The sequence below is a fragment of the Hibiscus syriacus genome, unplaced genomic scaffold (assembly GCF_006381635.1).
Source record: "Hibiscus syriacus cultivar Baekdansim isolate YM2019G1 unplaced genomic scaffold, ASM638163v2 tig00111005_pilon, whole genome shotgun sequence".
In the NCBI taxonomy this organism is placed as follows: Eukaryota; Viridiplantae; Streptophyta; class Magnoliopsida; order Malvales; family Malvaceae; genus Hibiscus; species Hibiscus syriacus.
In genome coordinates this window covers 676,302-696,119 of record NW_024062949.1, presented here as the reverse complement: position 1 = coordinate 696,119, position 19,818 = coordinate 676,302, and the positions used below count along the sequence as shown (strand labels likewise).

General features: G+C 32.0%; 3 protein-coding genes across 4 annotated transcripts; 2 read left to right on the top strand and 1 right to left on the bottom strand.

The window, feature by feature from the left end:
• The first annotated feature begins 1,844 nt into the window (after positions 1–1,844).
• LOC120149516 (tubulin alpha-1 chain-like) lies at positions 1,845–2,687 on the top strand. The gene has a single exon (XM_039162278.1). The coding sequence runs from the start codon at positions 1,845–1,847 to the stop codon at positions 2,685–2,687; it is 843 nt and encodes a 280-aa protein (XP_039018209.1).
• Positions 2,688–7,868: 5,181 nt separating this feature from the next.
• Positions 7,869–11,010, bottom strand: LOC120149487 (protein LSM12 homolog). Its single transcript, XM_039162260.1, has 4 exons — positions 10,657–11,010; positions 10,502–10,582; positions 8,377–8,500; positions 7,869–8,287 (listed from the first exon to the last, which is right to left on the bottom strand). Exons 1-4 carry the CDS (start codon positions 10,929–10,931, stop codon positions 8,240–8,242), a joined length of 528 nt encoding a protein of 175 aa, XP_039018191.1. The 5' UTR covers positions 10,932–11,010; the 3' UTR covers positions 7,869–8,239.
• On the top strand, positions 8,458–18,579 carry LOC120149488 (MLP-like protein 423). Of its 2 annotated transcripts, XM_039162262.1 has the most exons (3): positions 8,458–8,472; positions 17,031–17,227; positions 18,151–18,579. In XM_039162262.1, the coding sequence occupies exons 2-3, from the start codon at positions 17,041–17,043 to the stop codon at positions 18,420–18,422; spliced, it is 459 nt and encodes a 152-aa protein (XP_039018193.1). In that variant the 5' UTR covers positions 8,458–8,472; positions 17,031–17,040; the 3' UTR covers positions 18,423–18,579. The 2 variants fall into 2 exon arrangements, with proteins under 2 accessions (XP_039018193.1, XP_039018192.1); XM_039162261.1 differs by lacking the exon at positions 8,458–8,472 and having other exon boundaries at positions 16,977–17,227.
• The last annotated feature ends 1,239 nt before the right edge of the window (positions 18,580–19,818 follow it).

Sequence of the window (19,818 nt, the reverse complement as noted above, 5' to 3'; positions counted from 1 at the left end):
GAAAAAAGAAGGTATAATATCAAAATTAGTCCCAATGTTTATCCTAATGATCACTTTAGTGAGATGGCTGGCGGGTCCCTTGGGGCGGCACCAGCCCGGTTAGGCCGGGTTAGTGATCGAACGGTTCATCGAGGGATGTGATCAAGCTTTTTTGCTACAAATATATCGAAAAGGAACAATAAATGTTTTTGTTTGTTGGTTTTTTCTTCTTCTTTGAGTTGTTTTGGTGTGCACTCGTTTTTGGTACGTGTGGTACGCACTTGTCTATGAGTTCTTCTTCCGATGGCCGTCTTGACCTTCGGTCTAACCAAGTTCTGGACCTTTTTGTCCAATGGTGTTCATGTGTTCTCATGTGTGTGATGTAACACGTGTGCATAGGTCTTTATTTTTTTCATTTTTTTCATTTCCAAATAGGATAAGGAGAAAAAATAAAACTCTTTGGTGGCCATTGTTTGGCCTAACACATACGAAGAATGGTCTTTGGGGCCTCTTTCAAGCGTGTTGTATTTATATGATTATTCAATAAAATAAAGCCATTGGTTTTATTAACTGTATCAGGAAAAAAATTGAATGAATTTCACAGTGGAATTTTCTGGCGACATCGCTGAGTGAAGGGACTAGGACTCGGCCCCGCAGGCATTAAAGACGGTTCACCCATGAACATCACCCTGAGTTCAGTCCTCCGTGAAATTGAACGGATTTAAAGTAGAAATTCAACGAATATAAAGTATAACGAGTGAAATAGGAGAAGAAAAATTCAATGATAATTGGTGTAATTTATCTATTCTTTTAGTAATCTGAGATATATACAAGACGATATTTGTATAAATACACTCTCAACCATTTGAAATTAAACGTTTACACCTTAATTTTTGTATTGCTCGAACCCAAAACCTTGAAAAATAACAACAATTCTTTTACCACTAAGATGATTCAATTCGTGCCATTCAAACGTATTTAAATTCATAATATTTTCTATTTAAGTATCGAATCCAAGGTAGATATCAACTCAGAGCCCTTTTCACTACAACTATTAAAACCCTGTTTATGTGGGTGATAAAATTGAGACAAAAGATGGAAGAGTGAGATGGACATTATTTTCCATCTAAAAGTATTGCATCGCATATAATACGAGTTTTCTTGTGACATTACAAGGAGAAAAATGTACATTTAAGTTGTCATTTAGCACCTGGGAACCGACATAGGGCAAACAATATCATCTTTTGCATTGCATGTGTTAGACTGTTAAAGAACATGCACGTGTATTGCTGTTAAAGAAATATGCACATGTATTAAACAGTTAGTCTGTTAAGTGGTTAGCTGGAGTTGTTAGGCAGTTAGAGGAAAGCTGATGAGCATTGTATCTCTTATAAATTGGTGTACTTGTTGATATGAAAGATCATCCTTTTCCTGTGTAAATACACCATTGAAATTAGTTTTCTAATATGGTATCATTCGCTAAAAGATCCTGGCGTCATTGTCGCTTCCGTCGTTGCGCCGATTGAATTCCTTTACTCTCCTGCCGTTACTACGGCATAGTTTGTAGATTTTTTTTCCGAACTTCAGTTTTGTTTTCGTTGTTCTTTTGCTTCTGCTCCTAATTGCTTCCATTCTCCTCGGTGATCCTGGTAACATTTTCTCGTCGGTGATTGATCTTCTCAACCGCTGTTCTTGATTGCTTTATCTGTTACGGTACATGTGGTTTATCGTTGTCGTCATCATAGTTACTGGGAATCTTCTCAATTCATCTTCTATCTCTGTTCCGTTCGGTGTGCATGCTTCCAATCTGTTCGACCAAATGTTTCAATGATGTTGCTGGTGTCTGATTTGTTTCAGTAGAACGGATGAAATCATTCAACTATGATACTGCGACCATTTCTCTTCCGCTTTGTTGGTGTTCTTATTCAATCGGCCTCGCTCTTCTCGAGCAACTCATTAGCGGCAAGAAAGATGCTGCTAGAAACTTTGCTTGTGGCCACTATTCAATTGGCAAGGAGATCGTCAACTTGTGCTTAGACCGTATCAGAAAGCTCGCTGATAACTGCACTGGTTCTGGTCTTGGTTCTCTCCTTCGGGTGCGTCTGTCCGTTGATTACAGCAAGAAATCCAAGCTAGGTTTCGCTGTCTACCCATCTCCTCAAGTCTTTACTTCTGTTGTTGAGCCCTACAATAGTGTTCTCTCGGCTCGCTCTCTTTTGGAGCACACCGATGTATCTGTTCTTCTTTACAATGAGGCCATCTACGACATTTGCAGGTGCTCTCTCGACGTCGAGCGACCCACTTACACCAATGTTAATCGTCTTGTCTCTCAGGTGATCTCCTTTTTGACTACTTCACTAAAGTTCAATGGTGCATTGAACGTCGATGTAATCGAGTTCCAAACCAACTTGGTCCCCTACCCAAAAATCCACTTCATGCTTTCGTCTTATGCTCCAGTCATCTCTGCCGAGAAGGCTTACCATGAGCAACTATCAGCTGTTGAAATTACCAACAGTGTTTTTGAACCCTCTTATATGATGGTCAAGTGCAACCCTCGTCATGGCAAGTACATAGCTTGTTGTTTGATGTACCGTGGTGATTTCATGCCCAAAGACATCAACGTTGTCATTGCCACCATCAAGACCAAGCGCACCATTCAGTTTGTGGACTGGTGCCACACCGGATTCAAGTGCGGCAACTTCATATGAACGAGTACGCTAAAATAAAAAGGTTTTGATTCCTGAAAGAATTCCAGATGAAAGAAGGAAAACGTGGGCTTTGTTAGCTCAAACAGGAGGACAAAAAATGTATTCGTCAATTGTTCAAATTCTTCATATCAAGTAGTTTTAGTCTGTCAAGATCCTTGTATAAGAGGATGAAGAAGAAATAAATGAAGGTGAATAAGAAGAACGAAAGGAAGCATCAGCACTTTCGATTCAAAGTGAACGAAAGGAAGCATCGGCACTTTCGATTCAAGAAGAACGAAAGGAAGCATCGGCACTTTCGATTCAAAGTGAACGGAAGGAAGCATCCGCACTTTCGATTCAAGAAGAACGAAAGGAAGCATCGGCACTTTCGATTCAAAGTGAACGGAAGGAAGCATCCGCACTTTCGATTCAATTGTTCATCTTTTCATCAAGAAGGTTTAGAAAGTAGGAGGAATGTTAACTGTTAAAGAACATGCACGTGTATTGCTGTTAAAGAAATATGCACATGTATTAAGCAGTTAGTCTGTTAAGTGGTTAGCTGGAGTTGTTAGGCAGTTAGAGGAAAGATGATGAGCATTGTATCTCTTATAAATTGGTGTACTTGTTGATATGAAAGATCATCCTTTTCCTGTGTAAATACACCATTGAAATTAGTTTTCTAATAGCATGTGACAATAGAATGGCCCTTCACAAAAAGGTAGCCATGCATTTTAGTTAGGGCAAACTACACTAATGGCCATGTAAATGGCAAACCTTATCACCTCCACTCAATATCCATGACGTTTCAAAAAGAAAAAGAAAATAAGTTGGGTGAAGTACATTAGAGGTCACTAAACTATATCCTTAAACGATTTTTTGATCATTGAACTTTTAAATATTTTAACATAGCCATTAAATTTATCCAACTATTACATATAGTCACTAAATTATGGATTTATTATAAAATTGTCATTAAATTTATCAAAGTTTTTATTCTTAGGGTAAACTACCTATTTGGTCACCCAACTATTATTTTTTTAAAAAAATCATACCTAAGTTATGTTTTGATCACCCGTCGTTAAAAAATTAAAGGTGAAGTTGAAGTGGTATTTTTTTTATTTATTTATCAATGTTGAGGTGACATTTCCTTATAGTGACATGTTAGCATCACTATTAATTTTTTAATGACGAGTGACCAAAACGTAGCGTTATGTATGATTTTGAAAAGAAATAAATTAGTTGAGTGGCCAAAGCAGAAACTGGATAATAGGTGGGTGACCAAATAGGAAGTTTACCCTTATTATTATTATTATCATAATGTCATGTTGATTATTTTATAATTTTTGAAAAATCAATAACTAAAACGATTATTTGGGTATAGTTAAGTGACCTCTAGTATATTTTACCCAAATAATCTATGTGCCCATTTTCCTCCATGGACCATGGTGAAAGGAAATCCGATACTAGGTGACGATTCTTCACCGGGACAATTGTATCCCACTCTTGGATCTACTCTCAGTTAACTTGGATATATATATATATATTATTTCCCATTGATCGAGGGAATCCATGACCCCAAAAGGAACAGCTCACATATCTTAATTCTAAACTCAAAATAAATAAATATCTTAAATTTTAAATTAAAATAAGTACTCATTCATAATATATACACAATATTATTCATACCTGACGTAATTATCTGCTAAAACAATCTCTAAATCTTAAGATTATAAACCCTAAATTATAAATCCTAATATTAATTTATGAACATGATATCAACATGTTACTACTTGAAAATTAAGAAAAATGTTATCCCGTTTTATTTTCTCGATTAAACAAATGAGTTTGAATAATTTACATTAAACAAACGAGCTCGAATAATTTACGTTAAACAAGCTAATAAGATTGTAGCATTAAATTGTAGTCATTATATAGTATATCAGTCGTATCATAATAATTCTTTTTTAATAGTTTGAGGATTATAAGATAATATATGTTCATAATAGTTTGAGTATAACGTATATACAACAGAGAGATCTAGGCAACGGTGGGTGGGTGCAGATGTCCCCTACTAAAATTTTAAAATTATCATTTGTTTCAGATTTTTTTTCTATAAATTTTTTATTAAAAATAAGTTTTCACTCCCCTAAAATTTTTATAAATTTAAATTCCCTCATGAACTTTTTGAGAAACAAATCACAAACGTAACGTTTGCCTATAGGTACCCTATAGCCTTTTTAGGAGAATGGCATAAAGTGGGGGAATCCTAAGTTATAAGCCCAAAAGCCGAAGTTTCATTTCTGTGGTCTGTGAAGGGTGCAGTTCTCCAGAATGTAAAAAAAAAAAGCTCGTGGGGTTCCCTGTAGAAGTACCTATCGGTCCCCATTTGGCCTAAAGAGTTCAAAAGCTGGAATGATATGCTGAATATAGGTGTTTGATTTTGATGCTCAGTTAAATACCCATTCTTCTCCACTCCATTGGCTTCTTTAAACTAAAGAGAAATGTCCCCATCTAAGCCCTCACAGTCACTTAACTATACAAAGTGAAAGCAAGTCTGCATATCAACTATTCATCATCATGCCATCTCTCTCTCTCTCTCTCTATATATATATATATATATGTATATGTATATGTATGTTTGTACGTGTCTACCTATATCATAAACACATACCTCAATATCCATGTTTTGTCTCTCTGATGTTTTGAACATGGACCGCATGTACATATAATCCATTTTGCAGTTTTCGTTCAGTACTTTTCTTTTATAAAGTCTGCAATAATTTCGGTAGTTTCATAGATATTTGTGCTGACAGCAGCATGTGTTTGCATAGAATGCAGCAGAGAGTAAAGGGCTATAAAAGATTAATAGTTGTTTTGTTTTGGTGGAGAAGGCCATGGCTTTTGGCTTTAGTTTCCAACCCATCACTTATTTTTACTCTCTTCGGATGCCATTAAAGGGATGGATGGATGGTCTCGAGGGAGCGTGGGTACTAGTCCTCGTGTTGTTCTTTAATAGTTTTTGCCTTTTGTCATAGGGCATATGGACCTCTCCTTGAAAGAGTAAAGGGTCTTCTATTTCAACATCAACACTCAACAACTTCCCTTTATGTACATGTATATATGCTTAAGAGTGGTTTATCTCAAGATCCATATTGGGGAGCATGCATGCATGCATGTATAATTTCAGACGTACATATGCATTTCATAGTTCATTTACATGCATGCATATGGACCTCTCTATTTGCAAGAGTGGAGAAAAAAAGGGTCTTCTATTTAATCATCAACGTTTAAGGATTTTCCTTTGCCCTCCTATTCGTATCACTCTTTTATGTGCATTGTTTTTCCTAGAGGTTCCGAGTTCAAACAGTTGTATCTACAAGTGTGTGCATTGTCAATGACTAAGAAAGATAATAAACAAATATTACATTGTAATCACTCCACACTAATTAAATAAAATGTACTTTTAAGAGTGGTTTATCTCAAGACCCATGTTGGGGAGAATGCATGCATGTATAGTTTCAGACATACATGCATACATGAAATTTTAATGTTTATGCAGATAACTTTTGGTCTGACAAGTTCACATGATGCAATGTCAGGTGTCAATGAGAATATCTAAAATGAGAAAAGAAATATCATAATTTTCAAGTGCAATCCAACTCAAAATCCCACCTCGGAAAATATTTTTTTTAACTTAACGACAAAGTGAAAAGAGGGTGTGGGCATGCAGGAACAATGATGAATCTAATGTTTGTGATTAACTGTAACTGAAAATTTAAAATTATTATATATTTTAGATTTTTATGTATTTTTTATTAAAAATATATTTTTGTTCCCTCTGAAATTTTATAAATTTAAGTTCACCTCTATCTAACATAAAATCTTGTGTCCGTCATGATCATATTCATATGCAATAGGCCTTCTGATAGTTAAGCTGAAGCATATAAAGCACTGGTGAAAGCAAGTCTGAATCATCTTTATCTTTTTGCACTACTTCGGTTGTTGATCTTGATCAGTTGCTGTCTAGAAAAGTCAAAGTGTTTTTAATTAGGGTAAAACACATTAGATCACTCAATTGTTAGTTCAATTATTGAAAGAATCATTTTTCTAAAAATTTATAAATTATTCATTCAATTAATCCTAATTATAAATTAATCATTTAGTTATTTTGTCGTAAGATTGAAACACACGTCTAATTTGACATGATACAATAATAATTTTAGTCCCTAAAACTTATACATTCAATCAATTTAATCTTAATTTAAAACAATTCATTAAATTGAACCCTTTATATCTATAAATCCTATCAATTTAATCTTTTTTACAATATTATCATATCGAGTCCATCGGATCAAAACGATTATATAATTGTATTCTACCGTAAAGCAACAAGCTACTGTTAAAATATTGTTATGCTAGGAAAGTAATATTGTATTTATGAGAGAGAACAACAATTCAGGAAAAAAAAAAACAAAGATTAAATTAGTATATTTTTAAAATATAAATGATTAATTTTATTAAATTATTTTAAATTAAGACCGAGTTAATAAAATATATAAGATTTAAAGAAAAACTATTGTTATACTAAATTACATCACTATTTTCTCTAATATTTAACCACCGAGGACATATTTATAATAATATTTTAGTAGAGTGACTAAATTATAACTATTAGAAAAAAAAGTGACTTGTTTATAACCGTACTAACAATTGAGCGATCTTGGATGTATTTTTTTTAAAAATATACGTGACAAATAATTATATACTTAATTGAAAAATCAATATCATATAAAGAATACTTATTTAGTTAATGACGATTTTACTATATTCTTAATGGCATTTCCTTGGTTAATGTTGGGAAGAAAATGGTTGAGGATACCTCCAGAAGGGTATATTCATCAACTACATTTTCTGGGAAGGTCCAAGAAGACCCTCTTCCCAAATTCCAATAAGATACCGGAAACACTTTTTTCCGGCAGAAGATAATACTGGTTTCCATTTTTCACTATTCCTGATATTATGTTCTTTTCAACATGCCGGGAGTTCGGAAACTGCATATGCTTGCCAAGGCAATGAGAGAGGTTTTCGAAGGTTGCTATAATGATGACCTATGGTATTCAGACATGACCAAAGGAGAAAATGGTTTCCAACACCATTAATGCAAATTAGTAGTTACCAAAACAGCTTTACCAGACTCGAGAGTAAAAACTTCGGTTACATGCAACACACACTACCGATCAAATTCCTCCTATTACCTTTCAGAAAAGAGAAATGTTATGATAAGCCTGAAATGCATATACCTAGAGCAGCTGGGAATGAGTTATAAAGAAAAATTTTGAATAAACCAAAACGATAACCCAACTTCCCCCTACTTGTACTGGCTTCATTACCAACCAGATCATCCAAAAAAGGTAGATGTTGCATTCTATTAGGACTAACAATTCAGTAATCAGGCATTTGTTTACGTTCTTTCAATAAAATAAGAAAATCTGAGGCCAAAGAACTACCACGATAATACCAAGCATAACACATTTTGCTTTCTCTGACCTTCGAACAGCACAAATGAGAGTTCTTCACTGGCTAGTACCACGAGTTTGCATTCTCTTCCTTTCAAGCTCCAGCTGGAAAAGGAAATTAACTTAAATAGATGATATATAAAAATTATATTACTGGGGGGGAAAACATATTCAGGTCCTTTTGAGCTTCTTACCACTTTTTTCACACGTTCATTGGCTGCAGGAGTTCCTCCACTAACACACTCAGGGAGATATGGACTGCTTACACGCACCTCATTCATTACAACAATGGAGGTCTTGTCCCAGCGAACAGGAAGCCTGCTCATATGCATTTGTGTTAACAAAAATATTTGTAAGTTTTTGGTGTAATTATCCAGAGCAACAAACGGATGAACTTCAAAGAAGCCCATGGAGATACCAATTAGTACTTCCATTCTTCCAAAATTTAGTCGGTAGCCATAGAGCCAGTCTTCAAGATGAATCTTAAAATATTTCTACCTTTTGGTGGGGAGATGAAAACGAGGAAAACCAAAGAACAATACTTCCCGGATCATCTTGATATGTCCAAGGAAAAAGGAAGAAAAGAAGAAAAAGCTGAACTTAGGTTAACATCTTTGGGAGAAAAAATGAGCATATGCTTATGTCACAGTCCATGCATGAGAACTGAGGACTGTGCATGTACATGTAATCATAGTGGCAGCAATGCATGCAAGGGAGGCTGGCCAAGTGGATCTGGAAGCCTCCAAGGCACTCTAAGTAGTTTTGGAAGGGCTGGCAGGATTTGGAAGCCTCCACAGTTCTCTTTTGAGATAGACCAGGTAGAAACTAATCAATTTTTTTAGTATAGAGTATAGACTTGATCCCAACCTTACTGGACCAGTGGCACTTGGAATGAACAAACAATGAGAATGTATTCTATTTCTGACTCAAGCTCCAACTTCAGCTATGTTCCAAACAAAAATGAGAGGTATTTCATTCATTCTTTATATGGTTGTTCTATCATCACTAAACTTCCATCGGTGTTTCAGAAAGAACTAGAAGAAAATTCACTTGTGGCTTTTGGATGCAGAGATTTTCAGAAAGCAACCAAGAGATTCTACGAAAAATCAAGAAAAGAAGGTTTTGGTTATGGTTTCAAAGGGACCCTACACTCACTTACAATATTAGCCATAGGATACATCTGGAGCATGTATCATAGCCGTTCACTTATAATATAAGCCATAGGATCTAAGGGGTTTGGCCTTCAAATAGGAGCCAGAAGGCACCCTACCCTCATTTGTAAATTGATTAATCATTGGTGTAACATGGCAAGCTCCATCAGTACAAGCCTATAGCATTCTTCTACACTCTCTCTTAACATATTAACTCTCGTATTTGACTTGCTTGAGTGAGTGCCTAAAGGCTTGCTAGTGCATGTAGAGCGTTTGATTGATGAACTTAGGGATACTAAGGAGTAAGTTGGAAGGTGCAGGCCTAAAGTCTGACAATAACAGGGCTAAAGTCCCAACACATTACACAAAAGCCTATCTCAATTATAGATTCCAATGGTTTTATAATTACAAAAGGTCGATAACTACTAAGGCTTTGGGTATGATTGTGACAAAATCTCAAAAATATTAATGCATAGTAAAAAACTTCATACTCTAAACCTATTGCGGGGCCGTTTCCCCTCTGTCTCTGTTATGTCTTCATCCTCAATCCTCTTGAATTAGCTAAGATGCACTATACATTCATAGTTTATTCATCGACTAGGGGGCACCTTTAATAATATACACATTAATAAAAGCTAAAAGAAAAAGGCTCATTTAACATTGTTCATTTTGATGTCAAATACACGAACTCCCTTTAGTTACAACATACATCATAACCTATTAGAAATCATCTCACTTAGAGGCACCTAGCATTATACTTCTCCTAAGAAGAACATTTATCATTTCCGCAAGTGAATACTATGGCAGACTATCAAACAGTAAGCACAATGTGGCGAGACACAACTAATGGGTCTCTTATTTCTACCATCCTGCATTATAAATCATTCATCTTTGCTTTTACCCTCACTCGAGAATCGCTGCGTGTACCTACACTCCCGCCCCACAATTACAACCAAATTTCTGTCTCCCTGCTAATCCTAAGCTTTATCATTAACAAGATAACCTTAGCGTGCAACAACTAGCCAACGTTAAGCTTTCAAGAGGATCACATATATGATATATCCCTTAAAACAATATAGAATGAATTTGCTATCTGTATACTAGAGAAATATAACTACGATCTAAACAATCCCTTCGGGAAAAAAATTTAAAGAAGAAATTAACATACGTTTTAGACAAGGCATCAAAAAGGTTCTGTGCCTCACTGGTAACTCCAACACCAAACCTCTCAGAATCGGCCTCGGCTTGTCTGCAAATGAATAAGCTCACTGAAATTGAATCAGACAAAGGAAAACCCTAAAATACGGGATAAAAACGAAATACCTAACAGCAGAATCTTCCCTTGCTTGAAGGCTAGTGAGGTCCAAAAAGCATTTCTTGACATCAAGTGGATCTTCGTCTTGACGCAACAAAGAGAACTCTTTGATGTAATTAGCCTTGAGCAATCGAATGTTCCTTCTGGGTCCTGATTCCAAACCCTCTTGAAGGAGGAGGATGTTGGAGAGGCGGTCGTAACTTATGATTTGACCTTCGAATTCGTCGCCCAAAGTCGTCTTGATTGAAAGCAAGCAACCCACTGCGAATTCCTCACCTTCCATCCCTTTGATTCAACTCCCTCTGCTCACCGCTACTCTTTCTTCTTCTTATTTTGCAAATTTCATTCCAATTTTTGAACTTTTTGCTCTTTTATTTGAAGACCAACACAAGTCAACAAAACAGACGGGCCTAACTTTATAGTTTGATTTGCATTAGGCCTTTTACATTAAAAGGCGACCCGAATCGGATTTATAACACGAGCCAACTTACCTCGTTGTTAAATGAATTATTGTATAGAGGTCACGAGTTCGAATATCAACGACTCTAACTGAATAATTGAGTGCTCATTATCAAATAATTGAAAGTAGATCAAAAACATATATTCGATTCGAAAGGATAAAAAGTAGCAACTGAAAGGAGCAAATAATTGAGGTCACCAATACTTATTTGAGCAATTTAAGGTTGGCTTAGATGTTCTATAGATGAAGAAGTAGATCGAAAACATATATTCGATTCGAAAAACTCGAATTACAATAAGTTTAGACGGATAAAAAGTAGCAACTGAAAGTATAAAAAGTTGCATCTACACGATTTATATTAACGATAAAAAAATTATGAATAAATATTATTTTCTAATCATCAAATACTATTAAAAACAACATTATGTGATGATCAAATATTTCTTGAAAATGCATTGTTTAGTCATATCGAGATTTTGTATATCTTTATAGTCAAACCTAACATAGATGTCTCACCTAAAATGAACCTATTGTGATTTGTGATTTGTGATTTGTGATTTGTGATTTGTGATTTGTGATTTGAAGTGTCATCTGTTCAATGAGACAGAATTTCAATAATTTAATAATTCGATTACAAATATTTTGAATATTTAAAAATATTAATTCATGAAATAAACGAATTTATATTTAATGAGGTTTAAATCCATATATTAAGGGTGTGTTTGGTTCACGGAATGTAAGATTATTAGTGGGAATATGATTACCGACGGGAATAAGATTACTGTGAATGTTGTATTTTATGTTTGATTAGTTTAACAGAAATGTAAGATTACAATGTTTGGTTACAGAAATAAAAGATTATTGGAATGTATATTTTACCAACTTGTCCTTATTATATATTTGTTTTTTTAACAAGTTGAATTCTACTATAGTATTATTATAATTAATTTGTATATTTTCTTTAAAAATTTTAAATTCATAAAAATTTATATACTTTTTATAAAATTGAAAAGATAAATAAGTTTAATGAAAGGGTAAAATTTTATTTTAACCCCTGAACTTCATATAGAATTCTAATTATGAACTTTTTTTTGTAAATCTAAAGTAGTTTAAGGATAAATTTGTAATTTAACATTCGTAGAATTTTTATTATTCAACGACAAAAGAATTGTATTTTTGAAAAAAAATTAAGGGCATTTTAGTCCGAAACGCCGGTAATCTAACAATACCTAAGGGAAGAGGTAATCACATTCTCGGTAATATACCCTAAAAATACCACTGTTTGAAATAAAAAATTACCAGAAAATATGATTACTGATCAACCAAAAGGAAAAATAACATTCTATTATCTCGATAATCACATATTAACTTAACCAAACACCCCTAAGACATTTGAAACATTTAATGAATAATGTGGTACGACTATCTTGTAAATTTCTTTTTTCTATTTGGTCGTGTAATCATTGCAATCCCAGAACAAGAGAATAAATGTTGGACATTGTTGTTGAGGTGTTCCATGACAATGGATTATCATAAATGCCAGGGACTAGTCATGACGATCTTTTTTAAAAATTTAAAATTATTAAATATTTATATATTTTTATTAAAATTTTATTTATATATTTAAAATTTTATAAATTTAAGATTATTTCTTAAAATTTTAAAAATTCAAAAATAATTTACTATCATAAAATCTTACGTAGATCCTTGTGGACTATTCTCCACCTACACGATGAGAACTATTTTTCTACTTTAGCGACTTATTAATTAAGCCCCAACCGAGTTCTCATGCACTTCAATGTCATGGTTTTCACTTTTCACTAAGCCGTGGAAGTAGAGGAGCAAGTATCTATTTTCAAATATTATTTATAATTTTTAACAAAAATATTATGTATAATTTTAAACATGATAACATACGATATAGAAAATAATTAAAATGCAGGGTAAGGTACATAAATGGTCGTCAGTTTCAGTAAAAAATTGACGGCAATCTGAATTGTTAACATGTTAACTATGATATGATAGTATTCTGGGATCATGTTTTATCATATATCAGTTAGTACATTAATGTCAAACTCAAAATGCCATCAATTTTTTAACGAAAAATGACAAATTTAGAACATATGAAATAGTCGGGTGACTATTTTGTAACTTGTTGAAAGAAAAATAATTTTCAACAAAAGCACATTTAGGTCAAGGTATTTTAAATATATCATAAAAATATTACTTGAACAAAAAAAAATATTATGATGAACTAAATAATGATAAAAGCTTTTAATTTTAAAACATGTTCATCATAACACATTTTCAACATACATGAGATAACAAACAACATGTAATCATTCATGCTCAATACTCATGAATGCATAAAAATAAATAGGCAACCAACATACAAAATCAATAAACTTTAAGTTTAGAGGTTATCCATCCTTACCTTTTGTGATTAGAGCATTCAAAATTTTTACCTTTATCATCATTGTTCCAACACACCTACAAGAGACATTTATTTTGTTTTTGGTACCCAAATTGCTTTGAGTCCTCAAATATTAGTTTCAATGTCTCTAATTCCCTTAGGAACACATATTTGTCTAATTTTGAAATGTTTTCTATTTTTAATAGGAGAAGTATGTATATCATGACCATGATAACGATAATGTGAGCATTTTGCCATTATTAAGCTAGATGAATTATTTGAAATGATTTCTTTTTCTTTTATTAAGCATTCAAGTTTAACTTTTAAATCAAATTTTTTCTTCAAAATTTTCAAATTTTACTTTTTTTTAAAATTTTATTTTGATTTTCAAAATTCAATTTTGCTTTCAAAAGAAAATCATTTTCAACTTTAAATTTTGAAATCAATTTCTTGTATTTGGAGTTCATGGTCTCAAACACCAAAAACAATTCATCGTATGCAACTTGTAACTCATTAAAAGAATATGAATTTAATTCATTTGAGTTAAAAGATACATCTTGCTCTTCAAGAGCCATAAAACACACCACCTTTGGATTAAGGAGATTTGAAATTGATGGTTCTTCTTTCTTATCACTGTGAAATTCTTCAAGCTTATTCCATAGCTCATTGGCATTAGAACACGAAAAAACTCCTTCATATACATCGAGACCAGATGCACAAAATAAAATGTGCACGGCCATAGCGTTTTGTTAACATTTTTTCCGTTCTTGGTCACTTTATCTTCTTCGTTGGAGAAGAATAATCATTCGTGATCATCTCCCATGCTCCAAGATCAATGGATTGAATAAATAGCTTCATTAAGTTCTCCCAATTACCATAGTTGGCTCTATTGAAGTATGGAGGCTTGTTGATCGGTTGAGAGTCCTCCATGTAGAATGAGCCAAAAGTGGAAACCATCTTCTTGGTTGAATAGAAAATCGATAGAGCGCTTCTAGGATCTTCACAAGGTTGTTAAACTATCGATTGTGACCCACTTTGTTACCAATTTTTGAGCTCGATCGGTCAACCGAAAATCGCCAAGAGGGAGTGAATTGACCTTTAAAAATATTTGGTGTAGAAGCAATGAAAGATAAGAATTAGACACAAGATTTATAGTGGTTCAACTTTCTCAACCCAAGTCTACATCCACTACTTTAGCTTCACACTAAGGATTTTCTAACAAATTCACTAATTTGTTCTTTCTTTTTCTAGGCTCAAGAGTAATCTTTACAATTCTCTAGTTTTTCAAGGCTAAACTAGAACCACTCCCGTTTTCAACAAAAGATAACTTGTGTAAACAAGAAGACCTCTCTACGTAGGTGTTTACAAGGATTAAGCTCATAAGAATAGATACAAAAGATATGAAATTAAGCTCTATACACTTATATACAAGAGAAAAATGAAGGAAATAAGAATGAAGATTATTTTCTCTTGATCTCTAAGCTTGGATATGTGTAATAACCTTCTTCAAGTATCCTTGGAGTGTTTTTATTGTGTGGAATGAGTTGCTAGTTGTTTATGACCGTTGCAGATGAATTATAGCCTTTTGCAGCTTTAAAATTACGTAATTAAGGCCACCTGCACATGAAGTTTAAAAACTTTGGAGTAAGTTTCGAAACTTTGATGCAAGTTTCAAAACTATTGTTAAAGTATCGAAACTTTTAAACACACTATTTTTTAGAGTTTCAAAACTTTCAACTTTTAAACACACTATTTTTTAAAGTTTCAAAACTTTGATGAAAGTTTTGAAACTCTTACTTAAAAATATGACCATTAAAGAAAATCGGGTCGTTAAAACAATTTCAGGGGGCAAAATTTTGAAACATTATCAAAAGTTTTGAAACTTGAACAATACCCGTGTATAAGCAGTTCCAAACAGTAATTGAATAGTATTTTTTCATATTTTAAAAGCTTTAAACATGTTTTAAACACTTTAAACGTATTTTAATTAACTTAAAAATATTTATTATATATAAAACAATTTAAAACACATATTTTTCAAGTTATTTTGAACTTTAAATTATTTTTTAAATATTTGATTAAGTCCAAAATCAATTTTATAAATATTTGTTATATCAAAATATAAGTTCAACAATGTTATTTCTTAAAAGTTATAATTTAGTTATCTAATTAAAATGTTGTTACAAATATGTCATTAGTCGTTAAAATTGAAACAATCATCTAATGAGATTTGGTATAATATTATTTTAAGTCCTCAAAACTTATATATTCTATGAATTTGGTCTTAATTCAAAACAATTAAATAAATTCAACTCTTCCTATTTAAAAATGATATCAATTTAACACTTTTTATCATACCATCAAATTAAATGAGTTTGTTAAATTAAATCAGAAGTTGGATAATTGTATTCTGTCAATAAATTAATGTTAAATTATTATTATACTAGAAAATTAACATGGAAGTGATATAACATTTCTAGGAGAATAACAAGAAATTTAGGAGAAAGAACACATATCAAATTAAATATAACTTTTAAATACGAAGAGCTAAATTTATTGAATTATTTCGAATTAGGATTGAAATGATAAAACATATAAGTTTTAAGAACTAAAATTGTTATTATGCTAGACTCTATCACTTTTCCTTCTAATATTTTACATAAGTGACATGTTTATGACTAAATTGTAATGTTTAGAAAAAACAAGACTCGTTTGTTATCTAGCGCATAATTGAGTGACTTGATATTATTTTATCCAATAATAAATGATGACTAAATGAGTTCAACCGAAAGATGGGTAAATTACACGTTTAGTACATAAATTATCAGTTTTGATCTATTTTAGTACCTAAACTTTCATTTTTTTAAAAACCATACCTAACGTTTAATTTTCATTTCATTTTAATACACTGTCGTTAAAAGCTTAACGTGTTTAGTATCTAAACTTTCATTTTTTTAAAAAAATTTAACGTTAAATTTTGAACGGGGTACTAAAATGAAACAAAAACTAAAGTTTTTACGGCACAATACTAAAATGAAACAAAAACTAAATTTTAGATATGATTTTGAAAAAATTGAAAGTTTAGATACTAAAATGAATTAAAATTGATAGTTTAATTACTAGAAACATAATTTACCCAAGAAAGATTTGTCAAAGAGTTTAGAAGATGGCCGGCCTCATCTGCAAATCTACCACACCGACTTAGCCATTAATGAATCCCACCACGGAACCATTGCCCATTGTCGTCCCTAGTTAATGTTTTCACCAACTAGCTCTCAAATTGTATCCACGAAAGGGCAAAACCAATGGGTCCTCATCGTCAACCTTGCTAACTGCGTGCTTCTGCCTTTTCTTACTTTCCGTCAACTGGCAGTTGAAGCGGTACCCAGCAAATTCAATGCCCCTATCCTCCACTTCTATATAAACTTGTCCTATGCTGCTGAAATGTAAGTCAAGCATTAAAGTTTCTCTGTTGTTGTTTTTTTCTTTATCATTTATTTACAACTAATTTCCATAGCAATGGCGTGCAAGGGGCAGCTTGAAGTGGAGGTGGAGCTCAAGTCTCCGGCAGAGAAGGTGTGGGGTATCATTAGGGACTGCACCACAATTTTCCCTAAAGCCTTGTCCCATGATTACAAGAGCATCGAAGTGCTCGAGGGCGACGGCAAGGCCCCCGGATCCATCCGCCTCATCAATTATGCCGAAGGTAAGAATGATATTACATGCATGCATGTAATATTAAAATAATATTTAAAGATTTCTCGATTAAATGATTCCTAATATTCGATTAAATAATCTTTATTTTTTATTTTTTTATTTTTTCTTGTCACTGATGTTTCATTTCAGAGCAAAAACTCCTATTTTGAGTGATAATTATTTGTTGTTATTAATTTGTTAACTAATAAATTCCATCTATAGAGGTTCTTTTTGTTTAAAAATGAAACGATAATAATTAAAATGTTCCAAAAAAATGAATAGAGACAAAGTGATTATTTAGTTAAATGTCAAAGTATTTTTTAAGCAAAATGCAAAATGCAAAAAAAAAAAAACTCTAACGTTTGACTAAATAATTGATATCTATTTTTTGAGTATTTTGATTTTAATATTTTATTTTAGGATAAAATTTTTAAAACGTTACCATTTGTTAACTGATGATTTTAATCTAACGAGAGGCATTTTTGCACTAAAATCAAACATCGAGAGTCAAAATGTTTTAAAAATAATAACAAGGATCAAAATTACTAGCTAATCAAATGTTAGATGATCATTTGTCATTATGCCTTTTTTGGTATTAGGCATAATTTTAAAAACAACCTTCAACATTTATCAAAATGATCATTTTGTCCCCTATTCTATTTTTTGGAACATTTTGACCCTAACGTTTTATTGTAGTACAATAAGACTCCTAACATTTAACAAAATAGTCACTTTATTCTTTTTTTTAGAGCCTTTTAGACCTCAACATTTCATTTTAAGTTAAAACGATCCCTATTTTAGAACTTTAATCATGTGTTAACTAATAGTTTACATTTATATAGAGATATTTTGTCTCAAAATGAAACGTTAGGGGTTATTTTTGGTATTACACCACAAATTAAATATTCAGCGAGTAATTTTTTCTTTTAATAGGATCTCCGATCGTGAAAGTGTCGAAGGAGAAGATTGAGTCGGTTGACGAAACGGGGAAGATCTATGTTTACAGCATCTTCGATGGGGATCTGATGAAATTCTACAAGAGTTTCATCGCCAAGATCGTGGTGGCTCCCAAAGGAGAGTCGAGCTTGGTGAAATGGTCTTGCGACTACGAGAAGGCGAGCGAGGAGATCCCGGACCCCAGCCTCATCAAGGAATTCGCCGTCAAGAACTTTGTGGAGATCGATGACTTTCTTCACAAGGCATAGTAGCCTATTACTGAATAATATGCGGGGTTTTCTGCTGCTGAATATCGGCAGATTAAATACTATTTATTTAGTCTGTTATTTCCGGAGTTTCATTGCCACTGTATCATTAGAATAAAATACTATTATTATGTTGTCGTATTGGATTATCTTTTTATTATTTCTAGAAATATTTTCTTATTTTTATAATAAATTATTTTAAGTTATTAAAATTTGTATGGCTCGTAATTATTATTTATTTTATATGAGTAAAATATAACTCATTTAATTATTATTTATATTTGTGTAATAATAAATTTAATTATGTGATTTAGTATCTAAATTATTAATTTTGGTCCTTTTTAATACTTAAACTTTCAATTTTTTTTTCAAAACCATACGCAGTTGTTTCATTTTCGTATTTCATCGTTAAAACTTTAACGACATTGTATTTTTATGGGTAAATTAATCATTCAACAGTCAACTATTTTCTCATTCCTATTTTGGTACTAAAGTTTAAAAATTTTCAATTTAACTACTCAACTTTCAAATTTCTCCTAGGAGTGTTCAATCGGTCAGTTCGGTTAACCGACCAAATCGAACTTCTAAAAATTCATTAACTAATTTTTTTTCGCTTTAACCGTTAACTGAACCAAACTTTTTTTTCGAAAATAATTAACCGAACCGAACAAAGTTCGGTTAATCGATCGATTAACTGAATTAACTGAAATTTTAATTAATATATATATTATATGTTAAATATTTAATATTTTTGGTTAATTCGGTTAAAACCGAAATTTAAACACTCCTAAAGCTATTAATATATAAATAATATATTAAATATTTAAAGATTTAGGTTGATTTAACCGATTTCGAACTGCATTAACTAATAACCGAACTAAAAAATCATTAACCGTTAACTGATCGAACATAAATTTAACGACTAATTAACCAAAATTTGTTGGTTTAGTCGTTTAATTGGTTAAAACCGATTAATGAACACCCTAATTGCTCTTATTTTAATCACTCTAATGTTTTTATAAATAATTTTTATGACATGAAATTTATCATTATTATTTTACTAATATATAATTAAAAAATGAAAATATAAATTTGAAAGTTAGAATGATTAAATTAGGAGTAATTTGAAAGTTAAATAATTAAATTAAAAAAATTTAAACTTTAATAACCAAAATAGAAGTGAGAAGATAGTTGAGTGATGAATGATGTAATTTACCCATAAAAAATTGTTTACGTATCACTTTCAACTACGATGTACTATAACGAAAAAGAAAATAGACTATATGTATGATTTTGATTTGAAAATTTAGATATCAAAATAGACCAAAATCGATAGTTTAAGTATTAAATTTGTAATTTATCCTAATTATTTTAAGTAATTGAAGGATTACAAAAATAT